Below are 24,136 nucleotides of genomic sequence, written 5' to 3' on the forward strand. Positions count from 1 at the left end.
GGCAAAAAACAACCAAACAAACAACAACAACAAAAAAAAAACACAGAAAAAGATGGAAGTGAGGCTGTGGCTCAAGTGGAAGAGTACTAGCCTTGAAAAAGCTCAAGGACAGTGCCCAGACCCTGAGTTCATGCCCCAGGACTAGCAAAAAAAAAAAAAAAAAGTAACATACAGCTAGGCACTGTATGTTTGTTATTCACTGGCTCACACCTGTAATCCTAGCTATTCAGGAAGCCAAGATCAGAAGATATTGGTTTGAACTCAGCCTAGGCAAGAGTCCATGAGACCTTTTTTTGGGGAGGGGGGGATGTTATGGGGCTTGAACTCAGCCTGGACACTATCCCTGAGCTCCTCAGCTCAAGGCTACCACCCTACCTACGAGCCAGGCCCCACTTCCTGTTTTCTAGAGGTTAACTGGAGATAAGAGTCTCAGGTCCTTTTGTGCCCAGACTGGATTTGAACCTTGATCCTCAGATCTCAGCCTCCTGAGTGGCTAGGATTACAGGAGTGAGTCATGAGACTCACCCGGCCCGGTCATGAGACTTTTATATTCAGTTAACTACCAAAGAGCAAAAAAATCAGAGCTCTGGCTCAAAGTGACAGAGCACTAGCCTCAGGCCAAAAGGCTCATGGACAGCGCCCAGAACCCCCAAGTTCATGCTCCACAACTAACAAGAAAAGTAACACATATCTTATGTGCAAACCATAATTCATGAAAGTAACAAATGACTATGACACTAACTAATATATTTACTACACTGTACATTTTACCACTACAGCATACTCCTACCAGCCTCAAGCAGGACTTTCTCAAGGCTAGAGCTCTACCACTTGAGCCTCAGCACCACTTCTGGCTTTTTTCTATGTATGTGGTACCGAGGAATCGAACCCGGGTCTTCATGCATGCTAGGCAAGCACTCTACCACTAGGCCAAACTCCCGGTCCAACTGTGAGATTCTTATCTCTAATTAACCTCTAGAAAAGGGGAAGTGGTGTTGTGGCTCCAGGGGTAGAGCAGTAACCTTGAGCTGAAGAGCTCAGGGATAGCCCCCAGGCCCAGAGTTCAAGCCCCATGACCGAAAAAAGAAAAAAAAATTAAAAACAAGTGAAAGTAGCAGACTATATCCTAGACGTATAGTAAGACTCATGTAATATGCTATGAGGTCTGCAATGATGGAATCACCTAGCAACACATTTCTCATAACATATCCAGTCATTAAATGACACCTAACTATAATTCTGGTAATGTATTAATTCAAGTGTCAAAGATTTTTCATCCTCATAAATGAATGTAAAATTATGATACATCTTTCTGGGGCTGGGAGTTGGGCTTAGTGGTAGAGTACTTGTATAGCATGCACAAAGACCCAGAGGTTAAATTCCTCAGCACCACATACATAGAAAAGCTGGAAGTGGTGCTGTGGCTCAAGTGGTAGAGCGCTAGCCTCGAGTAAAGCCCAAGGACAGTGCTCAGGCCCTGACTTCATGCTCCAGGACTGGGGGAAAAGAAATAAATGATAGATAGATGGATGGATAGATAGATAGATAGATAGATAGATAGATAGATAGATAGATAGATAGATGATACAACTTTCTTCAAGTGTAAGAGTTGGCAAGAAAAAAATTCTTAAAAAGAAAAAGAAGTGTCAGATCTCTAATACCCTAAATTTTCATTTAGTATTTGTTTTAGTTTTTCTTATAATATGAAATCTTGTTTGGAATGCTTACCCTACTTAGCTCCTCTTCAAGTGCACCAATTTTTTCAACCAATTCAACAATCTGTTCTTCTTGAACAGTTAATTTTCCATTCATGGCTCTAAAGTGAAATTTAATGTGAGTTTAATGGTTAGTAGTTGTTTTTCTAAATCCAGCAAAATATTTCACAATAAGAGAATTACAAAAGTTACACAAATTCTTTGCTACTCCTATGACAATCATGACAAGAGCACACATTGGTATTGTAAAACAATAAATGCAAATGACAAAGAACAAAGCCACTGTCGGTCTTTGTTTTATAAATGGGTTACTTTTTTTTCCTTTGGACGCTAACACTAAGAATTCCTACCAAGGGAAAAGTGGTGTGTATATCAAATCTGAGTAGCTAAATTGAGGTGGGGGGTGGGGAGACTAGCTCAGTGGTAAGATGCTTTCCTAGCATGCAATCCCTAACATCACCAACAAAGGAAAAAGAAAAGAGGAGTGGGGGGGCAGGGGCGGGGGAGGCCGGGAGTTTGCCTAGTGGTAGAGTGCTTGCTTGCCTAGCATGCACGAAGACACGGGTTCGATTCCCTGGTAGAAAAGCCAGAACTGGTGCTGTGGCTGAAGTGGTAGAGCACTAACCTTGAGAAAAGCCCAAGGACAGTGCTCAATGAGTTCAGCAAAAAATTCTTTTTAGAATTAGAAATCTGACAGAAGGTTCAGGTGTGTGACCTATTCATAAAGTGTTCAATTCCTTGGTACCATATACATAGAAAAAGCCAGAAGTGGTGCTGTAGCTCAAATGGTAGAGCACTAGCCTTGAGAAAGCTCAGTTCCCAGGACTGACAAAAAGAAAGAATGAAATATGCTGGGCACAGTGCTTCACACCTGTAATCCTATCTACTCAGGAGGCTGAGATCTGAGAACTGGCTCAAAGCCAGCCCAGGCACTAAAATCTATGAGACTCTTTATTTCCAAATAACCATCAGAAAACCAGAAGTGGCACTGTGGTTCCAGGGGAAGGGTGGTAGCACTGAGCTCTGAAGAGCTCAAGGGCAATGCCCAGACCCAAAGTTCAAGTCCCACAACTGACCAAAAAAGAAAAGATAGGAAGAAAAAAATCTGACAAAAAATTCACTTAAGGGGCCGAGAATTTGGCCTAGTGGCAGAGTGCTTGCCTTGCATGCACGACGACCCGGGTTCGATTCCTCAGTACCACATACATAGAAAAAAGCCGGAAATGGTGCTGAGGCTCAAGTGGTAGAGCTCTAGCTTTGAGAAAAGTCCAAGGACAGGACTCGGGCCCTGTGCTCAATCCCAGGACTGGCAAAAATAAAAAAAAATAAAAAAAAGAAAATTCACTTAAAGTACTGATGGGGACAGGAGGATACAATCTGAGTTTCTATAATAAGGGCTATAAAAGATAAAGTTTTCCCTCTTCCCTAAATGGGGAAAAGACCGAAGATTTGAAGGTATAAGATACTATTACTAACACTATCACACTACCATATAAATCCTAGGCAGAAAGAGTTATCTCTAGAGCAGACCTTCTCAGCCTCAGCACCAGTGACATTTTGTCCTAGGTACTTCTTTGTTCAGGGGATGTTCTGTGCATTTCAAGAAGTTTAGTAATAGTGTTCATCTCTACTAGCTGCCAACAAAAAATTCTATCTCTACAAACTATGATCATCAAAAACACAAAGGGCTAGAGATGTGGCAGCCTACTCACTCCCTCATTCACTCACACTCACACTCACACACACACACACACACACACACACACTGGTGGCTCACACCTGTAATTATAGCTACTTGGAAGGCCAATATCAGAAGGATCTCAATTCAAGGCTAATTTGGATTTTTAAAAAGTTAGTGATAACCTCATTTCAACTAATAAATATCTGGGTAGAGTGGTACGTGCTTACTCCAGCAGCTTCGTGGGAAGCATAAATAGGAGGATCATAATCCAGGCCTGCCAGGGCAAGACCAGCCACTACTAAAAACTAAAGCAAAAACAGCTGGGTATATAACTCAAGTGGTGAGGAACCTACCTATAGCAAGCATAAATCTCTGAGTTCAACCATCTCTTGCCCACAAAGTCTGGATATTGCTGAATTTCCTCTAGGGGGCAGCCTTTTCCTAGTCCTGAAGCCACTGTCCATAATAAAAGCAGAAGTTCCAGCTTCCCTTTCATTAACATACACAATGGAAAGCATGACAATAAGGTTTAAGATCTAGCAATAGACAACTGAATGAAAACCTACATAGTGAATGGTGGGATCCTCAGTCCTTACAGCCCCTCTAATCCACTATCAGCAGCCAGAGTAATCTGGAAGCAGAAAGGCCCTGACTAAGATTATTGATGGAAGTCCAGACTAATACTTTTTTTTTACAGTACAGCAAAACTTGTTAAATTTATAAAACACATTCATATACATAACCCCTTCTGTTTCCATTAACAGTCAAAAATCAGTAGACATTTGAGGAAAATAAGCTCAAATAAATATGCTACAAAATATTGGGAAGAAATGGGAATGAGAAGAAAAAAAAATTGTAAGGAAAAAGAACTGTAAAAGAAAAGCATGTTACAATAGTATGAAGCTAATTGAAAGGACCTCCAGGATATTGAAACAAAAGCCATATACGAATGATTGTTGTCCTTAATGTACTATGTTATCTCTCATCTCCTTTGCTGTCCCTTGGGTATCTCATATTGTTACACTTTGTTATCTGATATATTGAATTTATTTGTATTTGGTTATCTGAAATTTGATAGGGAAGGGGGGAAAACCAAGCCGGGTGGGCGGGTGGGGGTGGCAATGGGTACCATGATATGTGAAAGGGTATCAATGTATGTGAATTAATGCACCTTCTATCTGGCAAATATCATGTAACCCTCTTATTAATTACAATAAAAAATATATTTAAAAAAAGCATGTTACATACTTATAGGACAGGGAACAAAGCTTTTAGAAACTAAAAGTTTGATAGCAAAAATAAAATTCAACAGTCAGTTTTTGGGCTGGGAACTGGCTTAGTGGTAGAGTGCTTGCCAGCATGCATAAGCCCTGGGTTTGATTCCTCAGCACCACGTAAACAGAAAAAAGCCAGAAGTAGCTCTGTGGCTCAAGTACTAAAGTGCTAGCCTTGAGCAAAGAAGCTCAGGGACTGTGCCCAGGCCTTGAGATCAAGCCTCAGGACTGGCAAAAAAAATATATACATACATACATACATACATACATACATACATACATACATACATACAATGAACAACCAAAAGACCAAGTCGTATTCTTTGGGCCGGGAGTTTGGACTGGTAGTTAAGAGTGCCTGCCTAGCATGCACGAAGACCCGGGTTCGATTCCTTGGTACCACATACATAGAAAAAATCCAGAAGTGGTGCTGAGCCTTAAGTGGTAGAGCTCTAGCCTTGAGAAAGTCCAAGACAGGGCTCAGGCCCTGAGTTCAATGCCAAGACTGGCAAAAAAAAAAAAAAAAAAAAAAAAAAAAAAGACCAAGTCGTATTCTTAAAAATCAACTCCACAGCTGAAGATTTACCTAAAATTTTCTTCAGAAATATATACTCCATTTTTCTCCCGGGCTGCTGCAAGATCTCGTTTCAGACGCTCTATCTCTTCTGTATACTCCTACACAAGAACAGTGTATGTGTTAGTTAAGTACTTTTTAAAAAATCAGTTTGGGGAACACATACAACAAATAAAACAAAGTTAGCGTTTTATGGCTTTTTCAAACAAAAGGCATGATTAAAAAAAAAAATTTACTTTTTTTATTTTTTTGCTAGTCCCAGGGCTTGATCTCAGGGCCTAAGCGCTGTCCTTGGGCTTTCTCAAGGTTAGAGCTCTATCACTTGAGCCACAGCATCATTTCCGGCTTTTCCTATAATATATGGTACCAAGGAATCGAACGCTGGTCTTCATGCATGTTAAGCCAGAACTCTACCACTAAGCCAAACTCCCAGCTCCTTAACTATACTTTGAAATCAATAGTAGCTTGCATGGAGTTTTTAGTAGTCTTCAAATTTCCTTTAAACTTCCTTTAAAAACTATTACATTTCGGGGCTAGAAATGTGGCTTAATGGTCGAATGCTCACCTAGCATGTATGAAGCCCTCGGTTCAATTCCTCAGTACCATATAAACAGCCAGAAGTGGTGCTGTGGCTCAAGTGGTAAGAGTACTAACCTTGAGCAAAAGAAGCTCAGGGACAGTGCCCAGGCCTAAGTTCCAGCCCCAGGATTAGCACTAAAAAAAAAAATTCAATTTCAGGTGGGCACTAGTAATTCTAACTACTCAAGAAGTTGAGATCTGAGGTTCATAGTTCAAAGCAAACAGAAAAGTGTGTAAGATTCTCATCTCCAATAAACTATCTCCAAAAGCCAAAAATAGAGATCCGGCTCAAGTGATAAGAATGCTAGCCTTGAGGGCCGGGAATTCAGCCTAGTGGTAGAGTGCTTGCCTAGCATGCACAAAGACCTGGTTTGATTCCTTGGTACCACATACATAGGAAAAAGCCAGAAGTGTTGTTGTGGCTCAGGTGGTTGAGCTCTAGCCTTGAAAAAAAACCAGTGATAGCAATGACAGTGATCAGGCCCTGAGCCCAAGTCCAGGACTGGCAAAAAAAAAAAAAAAAAAGCTAGCCTTAAGCAAACGAGATTCAGGGACAGCACCCAGACACTGAGTTCAGGCCCTAGGACAAAGGAGAGCAGGAACGGGTGGAGGAAAGAAACCTATCCAATTTCAAAACCAGGTACCAGTGGCTCATAACTGTAATGCTAGCTGTGGGGTGGCTGAGATGTGAGGATCTCAGTTTGAAGCCAGTGTTGGTGTTGGGCAGGAAAGTTTATGAGACTCTTATCTCCAATTAGCCAGCAAAAAGGAAGTCACTCAAGAGACAAAGCACTGGGACCAGGAGTATGGTCTAATGGTATAGTGATTGCCTAGCATGCATAAAGCCCTGGGTTCAATTCCTTGGTACCACATACACAGAAAAAGCTGGAAGTGGTGCTGTGGTTCCAGTGTAGAGTGCTAACCTTGAGAAAACTCAAGGACAGTACCCAGGCACTGTGTTCAAGCCCCAGGACTAGCCAAAAGAGGGAGAGGGAGGGGACACACACTTACCCAGAACCAAAAAGCTCAGCATTTAGGCCCTAAACTCAAGCTCCAGGGCAACACAAATAGATAAAAGCAAAAAATTTCAAGCTTGTAGCTCACGTGGTCTAGCACCTGCCTAGCAAGCTACAGATCAGTTGCCAGTGAATGATTACCAAGTAGCAAAAGGTAGCTATTGCAACAAAATATTCTAAAACTACACTGTGCTACATTGTAGAACTACACAAATGTATTAGAAATCATCTAATTCAAAGTTTATGTTAATATGTAAATCTCACCTAAAAGATAATAATTAAATAGAATTAGTAACTCACTAAATGCACATTTTGCCAAGGTATCACTTGAGTTAGCAATCTAGTTAAGTCAACACTTTAGTACTAGAAAAAAGCTTTAGTTTAAATCTAGTTTAATGCCTACCATAAAGGGTTATGAATGTAGCTTAGTGATAACAGGGCTTTAGCCTAACATGTTCAAGGATCTAGGTTCAGTTTCAGCACTAAAGAAAGAAAAATATTAACAATAATATTTATAATAATCAGATTGGAGAAAAAAGCACCATTTGCTGGGCTAAAGAAAAATGCCATTTCAACAAAAGCCCACGACAAACAATTTAATTTTGTTTTTCTTTTTGCCAGTCCTGGGGCTTGAACTTAGGGCCTGAGTACTGTCGCTGAGCCTCTCTGTGCTCAAGGGTAGCGCTCTGCCATATGAGCCACCGCATCACTTCTGGCTTTTTCTGTGTATGTGGTACAGAAGAATCAAACCCAGAGCTTCATCCATGCTAGGTAAGCACTCTACAACTAGGCCACATTCCTAGACCATCAACAAATCTTTTTCAACAATGATCTATTTATTTTTTCCACATGCAGAACAAGATTACATTGATCCACAAAAATCTGCAGTTACCTTAATAAGAGCTTTTTTGGTGAGTTTTTGATTAACCTCAGGCTTATTCATGATGTTCTTTGCTCTATGGGCATATTCCAATGTACTCAGAGTTTCCTGTCATGAAAGATCAATTATTGAAAACATTATGAGGGCAATATACTTCAGCCACCAAGAAAGTACCACATAACTTACAAATGGTCATTTATATCTATATTTGATTTAAAACATATTCATCAAGATCATAATATGCAACACTTTTTTTTTCCCCGAGTCCTGGGGTTTGAACTCAGGGCCTGAGCACTGTCCTTGACCTTTCTCAAGGCTAGAGCTCTACCACTTGAGCCACAGCACCACTTCTGGCTTTTACTGTATATGTGGTGCTGAGGAATTGAACCCAAGGCTTTGTGTGAATGCACGCTTGCACTCTACCACTAGGCCATGCTCAGCCCCAATATGCAACTTTTTTTTTTTGCCAGTCCTGGGGCTTGAACTTAGGGACTAAGCACTGTCCTTCAACTTTTTTCTCAAGGCTAGAGCTCTACCACTTGAGCCATAGCATAACTTCCAGCTTTTTTCTATGTATGTGGTACCAAGGAATTGAACCCAGGCTTTCGTACTTGCTAGGTAAGCACTCTACCACTAGGCCAAACTCCTGGCCCAACATGCAACTTTTTATCCTTCCATCCTTCCTTTTTTAGCAACTTCTTCCTTATTTATCTGTGTGTCCCCCCACACACCCCCAGTCCTGAGGCTTGAATTTAGTCAGGGCCTGGGCACTGTCCTTGGGCTTTCCCAAGGCTAGTGCTCTACCACTTGAGCTCCAGAGTACCACTTTTGGCTTATGCTGTGTATGTAGTACCAAGGAATCAAACCCATGGCTACTATATAGTGCATTCTAGGCAAGCACTCTACCACTAGACCACACTCCCAGCTCTCTTCTATTCAATTTTATCTTTTCTATTTTTAATTAGTAATTTTGTGTGGAAAAGTTAAACAGTTTGCCTCTGAAAATTAATAACTGTTTTTCAATGATTCCTCTTCCATATTGCATATGTCTATATGCAATGTCCTGAATGGAGCTAGTAAATGAACTTTCAAAATGTTCTATAGCTAAATTATAGCTACTTTTCTTGCAGCTTCCTTTCAAAAGGATTACCTCCAGATTGAAAGATGCAGGAGAAATTGTTGCGATTATAGATGTTCTTGTTCGTCCCCCAAGGGAATCTTGAAGGATCCTAGTTAGTTTAGACTCTCGGTAAGGAACATGAGGGGTTCTTTCTACAAGAGCAGTAATGACCCTCCCCAAAGTCAACAGTGATTGATTGATATTTCCAGCTTCCCGAGCTCTCTTGTCAACAGCTCCAGAACGACCGATGTTTTCACTTCCTGCAAGATCAACCTTTGATTTTAAAAATAAAAAGTTACCATACTGGATCCAAAGATTTTCAATCTCATATTATTTATGAGTTATCAAGTGTAACCAGCAAAAAAAAAAAAAACAAACCACATGGGGCTGGGATGTAGCTCAGTGGCAAAGCATTTGCCTAGCAAGTGCAACATCCTGGGTTCGATCCCCAGTACAAAAATAAAAAAAAATAAAATAAACACACACACACACACACACACATTTATATACTGGGTGAGGGGGAAAGGGGGGAGGGCTGGCCCTGGGGCTTGATCTCAGGGCCTGGGCAGTATCCCTGAGCCTCTTCATGCTCAAAGTTAGTGCTCTACCACTTGGGCCACAGCAACACTTTTGGTTTTTTCTAGGTAGTTTATTGGGGATAAGAGTCATATGGACTTTACTGTCTGGGCTGGCTTCAAACGATGATCCTCAGATCTCAGCCTCCTGAGTAGCTAGGACTATAGGCAGGAGCCTATAATCCAGAGCCCAGCACAAAATAAATGTTCTTTTTTTTTTTTTTGCCAGTCCTGGGCTTGGGCTCAGGGCTTGAGCACTGTCCTTGGCCTTTCTCAAGACTAGCACTCTACGACTTGAGGCTCAGCGCCTCTTCTGGCTTTTTTGCTATGCATGTGGGGTACTGAGGAATCAAACCCGGGTCTTCATGCATGCTAGGCAAGCACTCTACCACTAGGCTAAACTCCCGGCCCCAAAATAAATGTTCTTTAACAAATTTCTTCTTCCACTACACAGCTAATGTGAAGTGACTACAAAAATGGTGTTCAATGTGAAAGGGTATCAATGTATGTGAATTAATGCACCTTCTATCTGGCAAATATCATGTAACCCTTTTACTAATTACAATAAAAAAAAAATTAAAAAAAAAAAAATGGTGTTCAGAGCCGGGCAGTGGCACTGGCTCACACCTGTAATCCTAGCTACTCATGAGGCTAAGATCTAAAGATTGCAGTTCAAAGACAGCCCGGGCACTAAAGACCTTGAGACTTATCTCCAATTAACCATTAGAAAAAAAAAGTGGCACTGTAGCTTAAGGGGTAGGGCAGTAGCTTTGAGCTGAAGAACTCAGGGACAGTACCCAGGCCCAGACTACAATCCCCACGACTGACACTGACACAAACACACAAATATATACATATATATACATATATATATGTATATATTTGACATATATAGTGTTCACAAGTATAAGACATCAAGTTGCTGAGGTGAACAAGATGGAAACAGTGGTAATTAAGGTGGATGCTTACCAAGTTGAGTTTCCCAATTTTTACAAGCTCCTCTCCATCAATTGTTGTTTCTTTCATATGTATTGTAACAGAAAAAACTGAGTGGGAACGACTAGAAAATAAGATCAGGTTGCCCGTTCATTATAATGTAAAACATTTTTACCTCCTATAAAATACCAAAAATAAGAAAGATCTAACTAAATCCATAGAGGAAAGAAATTATCAGACAGAAAACATCAATAAAACTTTATAAGACAGAAAGCAGATGGAACAATGCTTATGTTTGTGATTTCTTAGATTTGCTGCCTACAGGGAAAATACCAATAAGGAGCCGCTCAAAATTACCATAAAAGAATCTCTGTTCCTGCCAGGCATGGTGGCTCACTCCTGTAATCCTAGCTACTCAGGAGGCTGAGATCTGAAGATCAAGGTTCAAAGCCAACCCAGGCACAAAAGAACCTGAGACTCTAATTAACCCCTAGAAAACGGGAAGTGGGGCTTGGCTCAAGGGTAGGGCGGTAGCCTTGAGCTGAAGAGCTTAGGGACAGTGTCCAGACCTAGTTTAAGCCCCATAACCCCCCCCCCAAAAAAAAACACTGTGCCATTAACAGAAGTTCAAGCACCAGGCAAGCATCAGATTATTCCCCATCTCTGTCAACTTTTATCCATGCACAAGGACATTTCTTTCTCTTTCTTTCTTTCTTTCTTTCTTTCTTTCTTTCTTTTTGTGGGTCATGGGGCTTGAACTGGGCCTGGGTGCTGTCCCTGAGCTCTTCAGCTCAAGGCTACTGCCCTATCTTTGAGACAAGCACCACTTCCCTTTTTCTAGGGGTTAATTGGAGATTAGAGTCTCAGGTCCTTTTGTGCCTGGGCTGGCTTTGAACCTTGAACAAGGACATTTCTTTACTTTGAAAATGTAATCAGAAATAAGGAATTGGTGACAGTGACTTATGTAGATAATTCTAGCTACTGAGGAAGTTGAGATCTAGACCCAAAGTTCAAAGACAGCTATGGCAGAAAACTGCAATACTCTTATCTTTAGTTAAGTAGAAAAAGAGGGAAGGGGAGGAGAGGAGTAACTCCTCCTGAATAGGAGAAAGAATCAACAGTATTTGCCTTGCAGTGGCTCTTGTCAGGAGGCTGAGATCTGAGGATCAAGGTTCAAAGCCAGCTGGGACACAAAAGGACCTAAGACTCAGACCGGGAGTTTGGCCTAGTAGAGTGCTTGCCTAGCATGCACAAAGACTCAGGTTTGATTCTTCAGTACCACATACATAGAAAAAAGCCAGAAATGGTGCTGTGGTTCAAGTGGTAGAGCTGTAGGCTTGAGAACACCCAAGGACAGTGCTCAGGCCCTGGACTCAAGCCCAGGACTGGGCGGGGGGAGGAGGGGGAGAATGGCCTGAGACTCTTTATTCTTTTTTTTTGTGGGTCATGGGGCTTGAACTCTGGGCCTGGGCACTGTCCCTGAGCTCTTCAGCTCCAAGCTATTGCCCTACCCCTGGAGCATCAGCCCCACTTCCCGGTAATTTTTTTCTCCCCAAAAGTTTATTGGAGATAAAGAATCTCAAGTTCTTTACTGCCTGGGCTGGCTTTTAACTGAGATCCTCAGGTCTCAGCCTCCTGAGTAGCTAGGATTACAGCTGTAAGACACTGGCCAGCAAAAGTCTGAGACTCTTATCTCTAATAAATTGCTCAGAAAAAGTCAGAAGTAACATTGTGACTTAAATGGTACGGAGCTAGCCTTGAGAAAAAGCTCAGGCACTGAGTTCAAGCCCCAGCACTTACACCCAAAAATAAATAAATTCCCACTAGATTTATAAATCAGGGACATAACATTCATCATATAATCTAGGGATGGTGATGTATGCTATAATTGCAGCCCTTGTAAGAGTGAGGCAGGAAAATTAGAAGTTTGAATAGAACCTGAACTATGTGAATGCATTTGAAAACACACACACAACAACCCACTTCTAATCCGTGATTATAGGTACAGAAATCTTATCTGATTTGGGAAGAGTTAATTTTTCTTTTTCTTAACCACACGTGGTGATAAAAAGTGATCTTTGCTGGGTGCTGGTGGCTCAAACCTGTAATCCTAGAGACTCTGAAGTATGAGATCTGAGGATCACAGTTCAAAACCAGACCGAGTACAAAGTCCAAGACTCTTACCTCCAATTAACCACCAGATAACCAGAAGTGGTGCTGTGGCTTAAAGTGGTAGAGCGAGTACCAGCCTTGAGCTGAAGAGCTCAGGGACAGTGCCTAGGTCCAGAGTTCTAGCCCCATGACAAACCAGAATTTTTTTTTTTAAAGTAATCTTTAGGCCGGGAGTTTGTAGAGGAGTTTGTAGTTTGTAGAGTGCTAGCCTAGCATGCACGAATAGCCGGGTTCGATTCCTCGGTACCACATACATAGAAAAAAGCTGGAAGTGGTGCTGAGGCTCAAGTGGTAGAGCTCTAGCCTTGAGAAAGTCCAAGGACAGTGCTCAGGCCCTGAGCCCAAGCCTGGCAAAAAAAAAAAAAAAAAAAAAAAGTAATCTTTATACTGGGCCCTAGTGGCTTTTACCTTTAATTCCTACTCAGGAGGCTGAGATCTGAAGATTGAGGTTAAAACTAATCAGAGAGCAACATCCATGATATTCTTACCTCCAATTAACCAGTAAAAAGTGGTAGAACACCAGCCTTGAGGGGAAAAAAAAAGCTAATGGACAGTACCCAGACTATTCAAGACCCAGTACTGGAGAAAAAAAAAAGGGATGTTTATTAAAGTTTACTTAAAAGAAAAAGGCGCACCAGGTGCAATGGCTCTCATCTGTAATCCTAGCTACTCAGGAGGTTGAGATCTGAGGATCACAGTTCAAAGCCAGCCCTGGCACTAAAGAACCCAAAGAACGTGAGACTTGTATCTCTAATTAATCACTAGAAAACAGAAGTGGGGCTGTGGCTCAAGGGGTAGGGTGGTAGACTTGAGCAAAAGAGCTCAGGGACAGCACCCAGACTCATGACCCCCCCCTCTCCAAAATAAAAAAGAACTTATCTTCATAAGGTAGGAGAGCTTAGCCTCTGTGCACACCATCTCAAAATTGACTAGAGTAACCACATTTTAATTTGGCCTCCCATGAGTGATTTCATTCAATTTCCTTATTTTGGTTTTTGACAGTGTCTCTTTTTTCTTCTTTTTACCCGTCCTGAAGCTTGAACTCAGGGAACACTGTCCTTGGGCTTTCTCAAGGTTAGCACTCTACCCTTGAGCCACAGCCACCACTTCCAGTTTTTTCCATGTATGTGGAACAGATGAATCGAACCCGGGGCTTCATGCATGCTAGGCAAGCATTCTACGGCTAGGCCATGCTCCTGGCCCTACAGGGTCTTTTTATATAACCCAGACTAGACTTGATGTCATGATATTCTTGCCTAAAACATCAGTATTAGGATTGATATGCTAACACTATGTCTGTCAATATAATTGCTTTGAAATAAAGTATTTTGCCTAAAAAGTTAGTTTAATACTTTTGTTATAATTCAACTTATTGTTGTCCTTTCAACATTCTTTCAACATTGGTACTCTCTTTATAAATCCAAGACATCAAATCTTTTTTTTTTTTTTTTTTTTGGCCAGTCCTGGGCTTGAGCTCAGGGCCTAAGCCCTGTCCTTGGACCTTCTCAAGGCTAGAGCTCTACCAGCTGAGCTTAAGCACCATTTCCGGCTTTTTTTCTGTGTATGTGGTGCCAAGGAACCGAACCCGAGTCTTCATGTGTGCTAGGCAAGCATTCTACCACTAGGCCAAACTCCTGGCCCCAACACCAAATCTTAGTATGTGACTCAACAGGGTGACTCACACAACCTGACTTCTCTTTTTTTTTTTTTTTGGTCAGTCGTAGGACTTGAATTCTGAGCCTGTGCGTTATCCCTAAGCTCTTCAGCTCAAGCCTACCATCCTACCCCTTGAGTCACAGCACCACTTCCAATTTCCAGGTGATTAATTGGAGATAAGAGTCTCAGAGGGCCAGGAGTTTGGCCTAGTGGTTAAAGTGCTTGCCTAGCATGCATGAAGACCCAGGTTCGATTCCTCTGTACCACATATAGAAAAAAAGCCGGAAGTGGTGCTGAGGCTCAAGTGGTAGAGCTCTAGCCTTGAGAAAGTCCAAGGACAGTGCTCACACCCTGAGCTCAAGCCCAGGACTGGCAAAAAAAAAAAAAAAAAAAAAAAAAGAGTCTCAGAGACTTTAGTGCCTGGGCTGGCTCTGAACCATGACTCTCAGAACTTGGCCTCTTAAGTAGGTAGGACTGCAGGGATGAGGTACCGCCTCTAGCCTGACTTCTCATAAATTGCCAGTTTTTTACTTAAAAGGAAAATAGAGCCAAGGAAGACTGTAGCTTTTACCTGGAGTATGCATTCATCAAAGTTGCTGCAGTTGTCCTTTTCGCTGCCCCCTTCTCCAAAATTTGATAGACTTCATCTTTGTTGTGTACTGTAATTTCTTCTAAACCTTTGATTATCACTGCCCTCTGACCAAGTATCAAAAGAACATCAATTAGATTGGTTTCTTTTTTCCTAAAATATTCACACATAGAAATTTAGAAACATTTCATTCTCAAAACTCAGTTACCTTGTTACGGGGATCATCAAACATCTGCAGTCTCTCAGACACATCAGAAGACGGATTAAGAAGATCAAAAAGTTCTTCATTATAGATTTCCAATAGAGATACCTTTACTGAAAATTCAGTACCATTATCACTTAGTTTCTCAAAAATTTGGTGAAGGGTACGTGGGATTATACCAGCCAAAGGATCCTAAAATACATTAATAATTATATATAATTTAACAAGGATTAAAATGACATTCATTGTAACAGCTAAAACATTTAACAAGGACCTCCAGTTTTGTTTGTTTGCAATACTGAGGACTGAACCCAGGACCTTGTGCTGGCTGGCTAAGTATTCTCCCACTAAGCTTTACCCCAACTCTTTTTATCTTTTCTAGTATGAGAAAGGGTCTCACTAAGCTCCTCAGGTTGGCCTTGAAATTGTGACCTCCTGCTCCAGCCTCTTGAGTAGATGGCTGGCAATACTTACTTCTGTGTGACACCAGGCCCAATTATATTTAAACCGAAAATATTCGGGAAAAAGAAAACCCACTTCATCTGCAGAGTCACTATTTTCCCTTGTTATTATTCCCTAAACAAGGCAGTGAAACAACTATTTACATATTATTTGCATTGTGTCAGGTATAAGTAATCTAGAGATGATATAAGGTACATGAAAAGGAATACATAGATTATTGGCAAATACTACACTGACCAAACATAAAAACTTGAGCATCCTTGGATATTGGTATAAGAAAGGGTCCTAGAATCGTCATCTCACCCCCACCACAGATCCGAGGAGACTGCTACATGCCATGTTTAAATAACAAACAAACAAACTAGCCTATCCATGCACTGGTAGCTTAAACGAATAATCTTACCTACTCAGGAGGCTGAGACCTGAGGATTACAGTTTGATACCAGCCTGAGGAGCAAAGTCTGCAATATTCTTATCTCTAATTAAGTACCCCACACACACGCACACAAAAAGCCAGAAGTGGAGATATAGCTTAAACTGTGCACCATTCCGAGTAGCATAATGAAACCTTGCATCATTCAACCAGGGACATAAATCATCTCTTTGTCTCCTGTAGTCATAGTATATATGCTACCTGCCTGTTAATACCTTAGGAGTCCTAGAGTGACAGTGGTAGTGTTTAAGTAACTCTCATTTTACTTAATAGTCCAAAGCACAATGGCACTGATTCTGGCAATCCCTAGAGGTCAAAGAGAAGATATAAACTGTTTCTTTTGACAGACAAATGAAAAGCATAAAATATTTTGAAAGACTGAGGCCAGGAGTTTGGCCTAGTGGTAGAGTGCTTGCCTAGCATGCACAAAGACCTGGGTTCAGGTACCTACCATATACATAAAAAAAAAAGCTGGGACTAGTGCTATGACTCAAGTGGTAGAGCCCTAACACTGAGAAAGCCCAAGGACAGTGCTCAGGCCCTGAGTTCAAGGCCCAGGACTGGCAAAAAAAAAAAAAAAAAGATATTTTGAAGGACGAAAAGAAACTGTATTCAAGTACTTAATTTTACACAGTAGCAGTTTACATTAAATTCATGTTTGACATGGTATCTCTAATCTATATTTCAAGACATACTTGTAATAAAGTATGTCACTGATAAGGTAGTTTTGCCACACTAGAAATAAAAGTATGTTATAAACAATAAATACCAGGTCCAGGAATGTAGTTTATCAGTATATTGCTTAACTTGTATGCATGAAGCCCTGGGTTCAATTACTTGGTACCACATACACCGAAAAAGGCCAGAAGTGTTACTGAGGTTCAAGTGGTAGAATGCTAGCCTTGAGCAAAAAAAGCTCAAGGACAGTGCCCAGTCCCCAAGCTCAAGCCCCAGGTCTGGCAAATAGATAAATAAACAAATAAACAAATACCTCCTCCCAGGTGAATGCTTCATTGGGTGACCTTTCACCTTCCATTGTAAAAGTCTTTCCAGTGCCAGTTTGGCCATACCTGTCAAGATTAACAGCAACATTAAATCAAAACAAATACATACATCTAAACTTTTTCATCAATTTCAAAAATAGTGTTTTCTTACGCAAAGATAGTACAATTATAGCCCAAAATAACTTCATCCAGAATTGGACAAACAACACTGCGATAAACATCAATCTGTTTAGTAGATGCTCCAAAAACCTACAATTAAAAAGAAAGAAAGGTCATAAAGAAAACATGCATAACTAATGTAAGCCAATTAAAACAAAACTAAAAATTACTAATTTTAATAATTTTGTCTATCTGACAACTTGAGGAGGCAATTGAAATTTATATAAGAATATGCCACCATTTTCCAAGAAAACACATATATTAGGATTACTTTACATCAGTGGAAAACTAGAAAGAACAACAAAACAAAGCTAAGTACCATATCAAAAGTGTATGTTTTCCTTGAGCTCTTGTCAGTCAGTCCTCCAGTTCGCACACTAACTTCTTTACGTACATGATCGCATTCTACTACTGAATGGGCATTAGCTTTCCGCTCTGCCAAATTAAATGGCCTATAAAAAGAAATATCAAAGGTTATTCAAGAACTCTTCGCAGGTTATCAATGGCATTTTCTTTTTCGGTGTGCTGGTACTGGGGCTTGAACTTAGGGCCTAAGACTTGTACTAACCTCTTGCCTGCACGTAATTAAGTCACCAAACGAATAGCACTCAAGTTGTCAATACTGAGAAGGAGGAAATTTATATAAATCACACAAAGAAATGATCAAACTCCTAGAAAAAGTATTTCAAGGGTCCAGGAGTTTGGCCTAGTGGTTAAAGTGCTTGCCTAGCATGCGCGAAGACCCAGGTTCGATTCCTTGGTACCACATACATACAAAAAAGCCAGAAGTGGTGCTGAGGCTCAAGTGGTAGAGCTCTAGCCTTGAGAAAGTCCAAGGACAGTGCTCAGGCCCTGAGCTCAAGCCCAGGACTGGCAAAAAAAAAAAAAAAAAAAAAAAAGTATTTCAAATCCATTATTTTCCTCAGACATTTCTAATTAGAAAGTGCATGGTGCTGGGTGTGATGGCTCACTAGTCATCCTAGCTACTCAGGAGGCTGAGATCTGGGGATTGAGGTTCAAAGCCAGCCCAGCACTAAAGAACCTGAGACACAGAAGTGGTGCTGTGACTCAAGGGTAGGGCAGTAGCCTTGAGCTGAAGAGCACAGGGACAATGACCAGTCTCACTCAAAATTCAAGTTCCACAACAAACAACAACAAAAAGCACATGGTTTCTAGGCTGGGAATGTGGCTTAGTGGTAGCATGCCTAGCATGCATAAAGCCCTGGACTTGATTCCTCTGTACTACATAAACAAAAAGGATCCAAAGCAGTGCTGTGGGCCAGAAGGTTGACCTAGTTAAAAGTTGTTGGAAATGTGGTCTAGTGGCAGAGTGCTTGCCTAGTATGCACAAAGACCTGGGTTCAATTCTTCAGTAACACATACATAAAAGCCAGAAGTAGCGCTATGGCTCAAGTAGTAGCAGTGCTAGCCTTGAGAAGGCCCAAGGACAGTGCTCAGGCCTTGAGTTCAAGCCCCAGGACTGGCAAAAAGCAAGACAAAGCAAAAAACATACTTTTTTTCACTACAAATTAATCATACCAGTGGGTTTCATTGTGATAGCTTCACATATACATATATTTTGATCATATTCACTTTATCACTTTCTTATACCCTCCCTCCTCCACTTTTTAAAAACAATATGGTTCTCATATGGTATTTCCATACATATATACAATATACTTCAATTATATTTACCCCAAATAGCCAGTCCTTTTCCCCATGTCTCATCCACTGGCCTTCTCCCAAGAGTTCATATCACTATTACATTTATTTATTTATTTAGTCAGTCATGGGACTTGAACTCTAGGCCTGGGCTCTTCAGCTCAATGCTAGCACCACACCACTTTGAGCCACAGCACCACCTCCAGTTTTCTGGTTGTTAATTGGAAATAAGAGTTTTAGGGACTTTCATACCCAGGCTGGCTTTGAACTGGGATTTTCAGATCTCATACTCCTGAGTAACTAGGATTACAGGCATGAGCCGTGGAAAGGCTCATTTTTTCCCCCAGTCATGGGGCTTGAACTCAAGGTCTGGACACTGTCCTTGAGCTTCTTTTGCTCAAAGCTAGCACTCTACAACTTGAGCCACAGGGCTACTTCTGGCTCTTCCTGTGTGTATAGTGCTGAAGAATTGAACCCAGGACTTCATGAATGTTAGGAAAGCATTCTACCACTAGGCTACCTTCCCAATCCTCACTATCAATTTCTGAGGTCTAGATTCTACATCTGAGAGAAAAATTTTCCATTGTTGATGGGCACCTAGGCTGATTCTATAGCTTGATTACTGTAAATAAAATAAATTACAGTAAACCGAAGTGTGCAGATATCACAATTATATGGGGGGAAAAGAACAACTGCTGATGAAAATGTGAAGAAACTTGAACACTTACTTTTGTCAAAACATAAAATTGTACAACCACTGTGAAAAATGTATTGGTTCTTCAGAAAAAATTAACAAGCCAAGTGCCAGTGGCTGTAATCCTAGCTGAGATCTGAAGATCATGGTTTGAAACCAGCCCAGGCTATGACACTCTTATCTCTAATTATACACCAAAAAGCCTGATGTGGAGCTGCAGCTCAAGTGGTAAAGCACTAGTCTTGAGCAATACAGCTCAAGGACAGCACCTAGGAGGCCCTGAGTTCAAGTCCCAAGACTGGCACACACAAAAAAATGCATTATATGAGTTAACAATTCTACTCCTAGGTAAATATCCAAAAAATAAAAATAAAGATCAGGGCCAGATGTGGTAGCTCTCATCTGTAATCCTAGCTACTCAGGAGGCTGAGATTTTAGGATCATGGTGGAAAGCCAGCCCAGCTACTAAAGTCCATGAGACTCTTTTCTCCAATTAACCACTAGAAAACCATATGTGGTGCTGTGGCTCAAGGAGTAGGGCAGTAGCTTTGAGCTGAAGAGCTCAAGGACAATGCCCAGGCCCAGAGTTCAAGCCCCACAACTGACCAAAAAAGAAAAAAGGAAAAAGCCTGAAGTGGTGCAGTGGCTCAAGTAAGTAGAGTGCTAGCCTTGAGAAAGCCCAAGGACAGTGCTCAGGCCCTGAGTTCAAAGACTGACAAAAAAAAAAAAAAGGTTTTGCCCAGCTTCAAAAGCCTCATCCATTGCTAATTACTAAAGTCCAATGACAGACTTGAACCAAGAAGGCTACCTGAAGTCTAACCAGAAAAAAAGCTATACCAAAAATTACTGTGTATTAGACACAATCTAAATACTATATATTAGACATAATGTAAGTACTTTTCATTGGTTGTAATGTAAATAAAATTTCTTCTAAGGCACAAAGCTTAATGTATGAGGTGAACTACAGATGAAAGAAGAGAACTAAAATAATTATCGTCCTGCTTAATTTGGATAATGGATGGATACACAAATGTTAGTTAAAGCATTCTTCACAGCTTTGTATAAACTTAAAATATTCTGTAGACAGAAAGAATAAAGTTTAAAAAGTTAAATAAAAGCACAGAGAAAGGCTAAAATTGCCTAACTTTATTAAACATTTTATTTAATAAAGCTTTATTAAAATCTTTCTACTAAGTTTTTTGAAGTAAAAATTTGATTTTTATCAGCTATTCTAATTAAAACTAGATCTTTTAACCTTTTTAGTTAAATCTTTATGACCCAAGTGAAGGCTCATATCCATAATTATAGCTATTTGGGAGATGGAGACTGGGAGAATCAGAGTTTGAGAATAGCCAACCAAAAAAATGAAATTTCCACCTCACTTAGCAAGGGTATGTGCCCAGCCATGAGAGAAGCTATCCATAGGTAGGAAGATCATAGTCCAAGGATGGTCCCTATCATATAACTAAAGTCAAAAGGGAATGGGAAGGTGCCTAACAAGTGGAGCCCTGAGTTCAAACCCCAGGACCTAGTTGAGAGAGGTTGAAAGAGACAGAGAATCTTTAAAATATCTACTAACCAAAAGCTTGTGCAGCAGTTATGTCCCACTGACTAGACTGGACTCATCACTAAATTTCCTCTCTGGCTCTTAGTTAAAAACTTGAACCATCGCCTTTGATATCTATATCTCTTATTTGCGTAAGAAATTTTGTTGATATGGGTATTTAAAAAAAAAAACCTTTTTAGTTTTAGAATACTTCTGCATTTACAAAAAATATGCAATAATCAATTTAAACAGCAAGAAAACGCATATATATAAAGTACACCAACACAATGGGCTGTGAAGAGCGTCTAAAAAAGGAATGAAACAATCAAGTAAGCAGCAGTTTCGAAAACTTTGTTCTTCCTCTACTAGCTCATTTTAAAATTGAGAAGTAGAAGGCACAGAAGTGAGTGCCAACAATTCAGGGGCAACCTGGGCAACACAGGAAGACCTAATTTCTTAAAATAATAATAATAATATATATATTTTTTTAATCCGAGACATTTTGGGGAGCCTCTCAAGGGAGAGTTGAAGACCCTCCCCTCACCACCACCGCCGCGGCCCACCCCACCACACACACCCTACACACATCCTCACCCCTAAAATTCTGTCTTTTTGATCTGTAAACAGCCCACCCCACACACACACACTCTACACATATCCTCACCCCCCAAAATTCTTTTTGATCTATAAACAAAGAGGACGGTGAAATAGAAGCTGCAGTTACATTAACTCATTCATCCTTACAACCCCGCTATGTAAAAAATAAATATTTACGTGTTTGATAAACATGAACAACATATGGCATCTAAAGAATGGAAATGACGGGGCCGGGAGTTTGGCCTAGTGGTTAAAGTGCTTGCCTAGCATGCATGAAGACCCGGGTTCGATTCCTTGGTACCACATACATAGAAAAAAGCCAGAAGTGATGCTGAGGCGCAAGTGATAGAGCTCTAATCTTGAGAAAGTCCAAGGACAGTGCTCAGGCCCTGAGCTCAAGCCAGGACTGGCCAAAAAAAAAAAAAAAAGAAAAGAATGGAAATGAGAACTTCAAGAAGTTAAAACCATCTGCCAAGTGTACAAACTGACACCAGCGTAGGAAAGTGACACTTCAGTCCACATCCATTTAAAAATGAAAGGAAGGAGAACGCAATTTTCAGGAAAAGAAAGACCGACGACCCAATTTTTCCTTGTGAATCGCAGTTTAACCACTGCCTCTAATACAAACATTCCTCATCTACACAGAATAACAACTGGAATTTTCACCCGACCGATCCCCAGGAACCGAGAAACAGACAGACGAGTGTGATCCGCTACGGAAAAGCAAACACCCCCGCGGGGCGGACGACCGGGCTCGGGGAGGCAGCCCGGAGGTCCGGGCCCGGAGCTCGAGGCCCGCCAGCCTCGCTCTCGCCCTCTGCCTACCTGCATCTCACCACCACCTGGATGTTCTTCCCTTTCTCGTCTTTCTTCTTCGCAGAAGAATTCGGCTGGGACGCCATGACTGTCCGGGTCCAGAAAGAAGAAATAAATGGGCGCTTTGGGTGCCCGCCTCGGCTCCCCGGGCGCTGGTGCGGTCCGGAGGATCGACGCACGTAGCTCCGGCGTTCGCCTTCTCTGCCCACCCGGAGCTCGAGCGTCGGCGGCGGCGGCGGCAGTGAGGCCCCAGCGAGAGCCCACTACACCTCCACTTCCGTCGGCGCCCAGAAACCGAGTAACGACTGTGCGCCTCAATTTGAAAAATGAGCGGAGTTGCCAGGCCAATAGCAGCGCGGGAGCGCAAGGCACCATGGAACGCGGTGGGGTCAAAGGAGTCCCGCCCCGGGGGCGTGATTGACACTGAGTCCGCGCCTGCGCAGAAGTTTTAACCGGAAGGGAAGGGCGGAGTTGCTTTCCTGTGTCCAGTCGACGTGGTTTTTGCTCAAGTTAAGTGAAGTCGCTAAGCCCAGGTTGTCTCACCACAAAGACGAAACGATAGTAACCGTCTCAGAGGGTTACTATCAGAGTTAATGAGATCAGGCAGGTAAATAGTATAGTCCTGCACACATAGTAAGCATCTAAGAAAGGCTAGCTAGGGTTAGAAAATGGTAAGCACAGAAACGTCCGAGAAACGCTCCCTGTAGACAGCGTCTAGCATAGTTTTCGTGAAGTAGACATTGGACATTATACGAAGGACTTTAGATTTATCCTCTGGTGGAGGAAAAGCCACAGCCAAATGAGTCCAAGCGAAACTACAAGGTAGCGTTTACGCTGTCTGCAGCAGTGCGGCGCGGGTGCGGGGTGCGGGATCAGCGTCCCAGGCTTCTGGAGAAGATTGCGCATGCGCGCCCCTCCCCCCGCCGCCTACAAATCCCGGCGTGCCTGGCGCTCACCGGTGTGGCCGACCTCCGGGACATCGAGTTTTCCGAAGGTGCGCAGGCTCGGGAGACCTCCGGCTTGCAGGGCGCAGGCCTCGGTGACCTCGGGCTTTCCGAAGGCCCGCCGGGCACGTCCTGACTGCGCTGGGGGTTATGCATGGTGTGGGATCGCCGACCTAGAAGGTTCTCCCCTAGGCTCTTGTCTGTGGTCCATCCCCAGAGCTGCACTTCTGGGATACATTTATGCCCGTGGGACCGCAAATGGCAGTTTGGCTTTATCTTAAGTAATGGCAGGGCGCCGTGGAAAGCCTTGGTATCCCCTCCGCGTTCCCCCACTTAAATGCATCTTCGGGTGAGACCTTCGGGCCTGTCCACCGTGCGCCGCCAGACGTCTACCGACAAATTACCTCAGACAAATTACCTTAGACGTCTCTACCCGCCTGCATCTACCCTCATCTGGACGCTCACCAGAACCTTCGGCTCCTCTCTGTCTAGGGCGGGCCTCTTTGTTCAGCCTCATCTGTCTTAGCTGGAATTCCTGTTATCAGCTGCCTTAACAAGTGTAATGGCTTGTGCTCTCTGCTCCCTGCCCCCACTGCGCTCACTCTGCTAGGGACGAAAACCCTGTGAACTAAGAGACCAGGCCCGCAGGCCTAGCAATCCTAGCCACTATTGGAGGCTGGGATCCGAGGACGCTGCGAAGCCAACCCGGGCAGGAAAGTCGGGGAGACCCTTACCTCTAATTAACTACCAGAAAACCAGCAGCAGTGGAGCTGTGCTAGAACACTAACCTTGAGCAACAAGGTCAGGGACAGCACCCAGGCCCTTAGTTCAAGACCCATGACCGCCCCCC

General features: G+C 42.1%; 1 protein-coding gene across 2 annotated transcripts in view; it reads right to left on the reverse strand.

The window, feature by feature from the left end:
- Kif11 (kinesin family member 11) overlaps positions 1-24,136 on the reverse strand; it is a 56,277-nt gene that overhangs the window by 22,182 nt on the left and 9,959 nt on the right. The window contains exons 1-11 of one of the 2 annotated variants that reach the window (XM_090346245.1): positions 22,352-22,759; positions 17,347-17,479; positions 17,020-17,117; positions 16,856-16,934; positions 14,976-15,161; positions 14,750-14,874; positions 10,384-10,474; positions 8,870-9,112; positions 7,732-7,827; positions 5,257-5,345; positions 1,729-1,816 (exon numbers count right to left, since the gene is read on the reverse strand). In XM_090346245.1, coding sequence (XP_090202371.1) covers positions 1,729-1,816; positions 5,257-5,345; positions 7,732-7,827; positions 8,870-9,112; positions 10,384-10,474; positions 14,750-14,874; positions 14,976-15,161; positions 16,856-16,934; positions 17,020-17,117; positions 17,347-17,479; positions 22,352-22,428 — 1,305 coding nt within the window. In that variant the 5' untranslated portion in view covers positions 22,429-22,759. Of the gene's footprint in view, positions 1-1,728; positions 1,817-5,256; positions 5,346-7,731; positions 7,828-8,869; positions 9,113-10,383; positions 10,475-14,749; positions 14,875-14,975; positions 15,162-16,855; positions 16,935-17,019; positions 17,118-17,346; positions 17,480-22,351; positions 22,760-24,136 lie in introns of those variants that run through there. The other variant, XM_090346246.1, reaches the window with a different exon arrangement.

Source organism: Megascapheus bottae, chromosome 15 (genome assembly GCF_031878675.1).
Source record: "Megascapheus bottae isolate mThoBot1 chromosome 15, mThoBot2.hap1, whole genome shotgun sequence".
Taxonomy (NCBI): Eukaryota; Metazoa; Chordata; class Mammalia; order Rodentia; family Geomyidae; genus Megascapheus; species Megascapheus bottae.